Source organism: Bidens hawaiensis, unplaced genomic scaffold (assembly GCF_021521415.1).
Source record: "Bidens hawaiensis isolate Kalapana, Puna unplaced genomic scaffold, B.hawaiensis_p1.1 tig00047071_1, whole genome shotgun sequence".
NCBI lineage: Eukaryota > Viridiplantae > Streptophyta > Magnoliopsida > Asterales > Asteraceae > Bidens > Bidens hawaiensis.
Window position 1 is genome coordinate 36,891 of NW_027498421.1, and position 5,106 is coordinate 41,996.

The 5,106-nt window shown below is 34.4% G+C and overlaps 1 protein-coding gene across 4 annotated transcripts; it reads right to left on the reverse strand.

Annotated features, from left to right (window-relative positions):
* Positions 1 to 309: 309 nt before the first annotated feature.
* LOC143596837 (uncharacterized) lies at positions 310 to 3,443 on the reverse strand. 4 transcript variants are annotated; one of them, XM_077075506.1, is made up of 7 exons: positions 2,985 to 3,128; positions 2,733 to 2,871; positions 2,562 to 2,635; positions 1,945 to 2,472; positions 1,552 to 1,872; positions 1,253 to 1,465; positions 310 to 1,175 (listed from the first exon to the last, which is right to left on the reverse strand). In XM_077075506.1, exons 1-7 carry the CDS (start codon positions 3,063 to 3,065, stop codon positions 609 to 611), a joined length of 1,923 nt encoding a protein of 640 aa, XP_076931621.1. In that variant the 5' UTR covers positions 3,066 to 3,128; the 3' UTR covers positions 310 to 608. The 4 variants fall into 4 exon arrangements, with proteins under 4 accessions (XP_076931621.1, XP_076931622.1, XP_076931623.1 ...); XM_077075507.1 differs by lacking the exon at positions 2,985 to 3,128 and adding an exon at positions 3,389 to 3,443 and having other exon boundaries at positions 1,552 to 2,472; XM_077075508.1 differs by lacking the exon at positions 2,985 to 3,128 and adding an exon at positions 3,385 to 3,407 and having other exon boundaries at positions 1,552 to 2,472.
* Between the last annotated feature and the right edge of the window lie 1,663 nt (positions 3,444 to 5,106).

Genomic DNA, 5,106 nt, shown 5'->3' on the forward strand with positions numbered 1-5,106 from the left:
ACAAATCTTTGATGTGCTGAAGGAATATGTACAAAATGGGGATTTTCCCTATAGTCTAATACCATAAAACATCTCATACAATACACCCACAAAAATATTTAAGACTAACCCTATACCAAATCGAATGCATGAATTGTCTTTCAACTTTTCAAGTGTCTCGGGTTGTCGGGTAATGTTAAATGTTTCGGATTGTCATGATTACCATCCCTTTATTAACACTAAAGAAATATTAATTTCAGTAAATGAGAAATGATCATGCCTTTCACATCTATGTATATGACTTAACACACGCAGATAGTATATAAATCATGTGTCAAAACATTAACCGAATTACAAAAATCATGTCATCACGAGTGTTTACACAACCAAGTTATAGAACCAAAGGAGGAAAAAACATCGGTATATCACGATCCCATGACACAAAGCAAGAACAAAACGGCAAAAGGTTTACACACCGTATTTTTCAGATACCCCCAAAACACAATTTAACCCCAAAATGAAAATCAACACCTTCCCCTATCACCTACCATAGCCACCCCTCAACTGAAAATTGTACAATTCCCACAGGCACAAAACATCATTCTCAAATAACCACAATTCCACCCTCTTTAACCTTTCTTAACCCCCATTTTAGTAGAAGACACACCACCTTCTTTAACCTGAAAAGCTTTAGTATCAAGTGGGATTGTCCCCACAGTCAAAATACCAGAAGATTCACCATACCCGTTGACTTTGACCGGCATTGACCCGACAGTCAAAACACTGATAGGCTCGCTCGACACTGCAGAAACACTAGTACCACCACCACCACTCTCTACAGGCTTAGTTTCTACCTGCTCTGAACATATAGATAGTGACTTTAATTGTAAAATATTATCATTTAACTTTCCATCAACCGATGATTTTCTATCTTTATTACTGTCTGAAGTATTTATATCATTTTCCTTTTCAGATTTCTCATCTGAACCATAACCATAGTAATTAGTAAGCTTGCGTGGAGGATGTAGAACAGGCACAAATACCGGGGTGCCAAAGCTTTTAACTAGTAATCGAGCCTTTTCTTCTTGCAGTATTTTTTGTCGGTTCTCATAATACATGAAGTCGTCAAGTATAGACGTCTTCCTTGCATAGCTCTTGAATACTTTCAGCATCTCTATACCTTTCTTAAACTTAATCTGCAAATAACCAACTAGTATGAGCAAAAATAGTGTAAAAAAGAATAGCAAAAGTGAGTTTTAGATGGAAAATTAACCTCTTGAGTGTCACGACTATTTGTAACAGGTTTATGCTCGTTGTTCTCTAATATTATGTGTCGGAAGTGGGGATTCGGTACATCTTTTACAAAATGCCACTTAACCGGGAAACTTCCGCTCCATTTGTCTTGCTGCCAAAAATCCATATCTTTATGAAAATCTACTTGCCCCGTCATTTCAGCAACACCACAAAACTGCCCGCTTGCATTAACCTATTAAAAACAACAAAAGGGTACAATAATGAAATTGTCAACAAATTCAAGCGAATAAAATAATGACAATGAAGATTACAACTTACAGAGAAAAAGAGAAAGATAGGACAGCCTTTAGAGTCTCCAACTGATAACTTCTGGGCTTCTTCATAGGCGTTATTCAGTTTCTTGTTTCCATTAGGTGTAGATGACCATACATTATACTTAATACTTTTATGAACATCATCTTCACTATATGACTTTATAACAAAGAACTTAGCGTTCACATAATCAACAGGGAAATCATCCTTGTTAAACTGGTCCATGAAAATAGTAATATTTCCTTGGGCATCAACATTTCCAGCCCTAGTTGAGTAGGCTTTAACTGTCAACTGGGTATTTGATGAAGGTGTTCTTGGACCACGATTCTGCTCACCCAAAGTATTAGGATTCCCATTCACATCATTGGTAGTTTTCCCATAAGGTAACTTTGAGCAAACCTTATCACTTGAACCTAAGTTAGACAAACTATTACCAGAAGGAACGGTATCTTTAAACTGGAGTGCTTGTGATGATGTTGGACCAGAAACAGGAATAGAAGAAGTTATCTTGTTCGGTCCATTGTTACTTTTTAAGCCTTCTGAAACTTTCCCAGTGGCATTTGTGTGATTTGAAGAACCTCTTCCGGGATTCACGGTATATGTTGCAGATGCTGATAATGAGTTGCTGTTGACACCGGATGAATCAATCCTAGTAGCAGTAGATGCAGCCATGTCCATAAACTGGTCTGCAGTGGCAGTCGTGTAAGTGTCCATGCCAGGTTGGACAACCATGGGATAATAAGCTTGTGACGTGGAACTGTTTTCATATGTGGGAACATAATATTGTTGTGCAGCCACATAAGAGCCGTCGGCTCCTATCATAGCACCAGGAATGTAAGGATTGTAAGGGTTATACGGAGACTGTGCATAATCATATCCATAGCTAGGTGTATAATACACATAAGGGTAACTTTCTGTCTGTGAGCCCTGAAAATAAAACCAGATATTATGAGTACAAACAGATTTTAACATATAATTTGTCGAAAATCAATAAACAATTAAGTTCATATGCTTACTATGAACTGAATATTCTGACCATCCACACCAAAAACTCTATGTTGGTCATCCCAATCACCAGGCGATTCCAATCCTGTTTGTCAAATAAACATAAGAAACTTGTGCAGAGCAGAAAGACAAGAACTATTATTATTATTATTATTATTATTGATTAACAACATGAGACTTACCTGTACAAATATAGCCGTAACCGGTAGCAGAAGGATAATACATGCCCTGATCAACAACGTACTCTGGAGCACCTTCGTTATACATGGCTTCAAGTGGTGGAATTGTCAATTGAGAATTAGGGTTAGTAGTGCCTTGAATCTGAAAATAAAAAGAACATTAGCATCGTATCAAAATCATAACGAAACACACACGTTATATTCTGTCTGTAACTTGTATACATGTTTTAGCATTCTCTAAATTAATTAATTTACCAGGTAAGCATCTGTATTTCCATGTTCATGAACATTATACACATCCATTCCAGACTGCAACCACCAAAACTCAAAACACATAAACTGCCTTATTTACAAACAAACAAGTTCAAAATTAAAGCCCTAAAATCTCATATTCATCAAATAACACACAATCATCATATAATAACAAAGCAGTGCAAAACTAGAGCCCTAGAATCTCATATTCATCGCTTCCATTCAACCACATAAACACATAAGTGACATATGAGTAAGCAAAATCAGAGCCCCAAACCCTAGCGTTGATGAAATGAAAAAGAATAACCGGAAAATATAAAATAACAATTAAGACATACATAATAGTTTGCAGAAAAGCAATCGAATCAATCAATCAGTTGATAATAATAATAATAATAATAACATACCTTAAGAAAAGAGAGAGAGAGAGAAGTAAATTAAGCCATGGGGGAAACTGCAGAGTTTGCAGAAGAGGGTGTTCAATTGGTGCTGCATGATTTGGGGAAAACCCTAACCCTAGGAGAGAGAAAGAAAGTGGTGGGAAATAATAATATGAAGAAGAGAAAGAAGAAACAAAGGATTGATTCACTGGATTGATCGGAGGAAGGAAGAAAGCCTTTCCTATACTTAATATTTATTATTATTTGTGGTGGGGAGTTACCACATACAATCCTCTTTCTTTACGACGTCGTATTTCTTAACTTAACTTCCTCCCCAAAATAATATTATTACACCTAAATTCCCCTTTTTAAGGTCTTCGAACACATAATCAAAAACGTGTTTAGAGAGGATATTTTTAAAATTTTAAAGTTTAAAAAATATAACATAAGGAGAACATTTATTTTCCGGTTATTCTTTTTCATAATACATTTATTTTTGTTTAATTAAAGTAGTTTTGTAAAATTATACGATGCAATTTATGTGTGATAAAAACAAGATAATAATAATAATAATTAAATTTATTTATTTGTTTATTTTATTAAGGTTAAAGACTAGAATGTTGTCAAACAATAAGGTCGCCATTTTTTCGTGAAATAAAATATGATAAATGGTTGGATTATTAAGCTTCTAGAAAGGCCTGGGGGTTTATGGAATTGTATATATGGGTGTTAATTGACCTCACATCTGTTCCGAAATATAATACTTTAGAATATAATTTAATTTTATAGTATTTTGGTTATTTATTCTAAATTTAGATTTGTGTGTTACTAATAATAAAGTAACAAGGCTTGTGAGTGCTAGATATTAGAGTATAGTTTAAGCATCGTTGCAAAAATTGCATCTAGAATCCGAGTACTTGCAAAGATATATAAAGTTTTAAATGCTAATATTTTACTATTGACGAATTGATGAGACAGAAAATATATTTAAACATAGAAATATATTTTAATTTAGTAAATAAAGGATGAACAGAAATTACAAAGGGAAGGAAACTTCGTGGCAGCAGCGTTTTCTTGGGGACCAAGGCAGAATTATATTTGTATTTCGAATACTGTTTCATATACCTTTTTAATTAAAAACAAAGCACGTACAATAATATTATGTAAGAATAGTTTGGAATTATCGGTAGGGAGAAACGAGTTTCTAGCAAAAATGAGTTCATATCAAACGATGAGTTTATATCAAACAGTGGCGATTGGTGAAGCTTGGGCTTAATCAAGGAGTGACTGAAGTCCTAAAAAGAATAGATATTTAGAGGTGACCGACTCAATACCAATAAAAATTCCCCGATGAAATCGTAATAATTTATACTACTCGGCTAAAAAACAGGGGTAACTGAGGACACCCCGGATTCCTCTAATCTTGCACCCATTGTATGAAAAGTTTTTTTTTCTAAAATGATATAAATTTGGATCATGTTAAAATTAATTCTAACCAAAATGAAGTCAAAATGAAATGAGACGTTCATAAAGAGTACCGAAATAGATTTATCTAGTTGTATTTTTATGGTGATTGTGGTGGTCATGAAATGGTGGTGATGGTGGCAGTAAAGCCAACGTCAACAAGTGGGTGGTGGGGATAAACAAGAGTCATGATCGAGTGGCGTTAACCAATTTGAACTCTTTTTTTTTTAATTAATAGGTTTTATAATAGTTAGTTTTCCTACGTTGTCTAACTTGAGTAG

Bases quoted from the DNA above. Each gene is read 5' to 3' on its own strand.
- LOC143596837 (XM_077075505.1), bottom strand. From the start codon at position 3,065: ATGTGTTTTGAGTTTTGGTGGTTGCAGTCTGGAATGGATGTGTATAAT. The intron at 2,872-2,984 runs GTAAATTAATTA...TTTTATTTTCAG, and splicing joins GAAATACAGATGCTTACCTG to ATTCAAGGCACTACTAACCC. The intron at 1,176-1,252 runs GTTAATTTTCCA...GGTTATTTGCAG, and splicing joins ATAGTCGTGACACTCAAGAG to ATTAAGTTTAAGAAAGGTAT.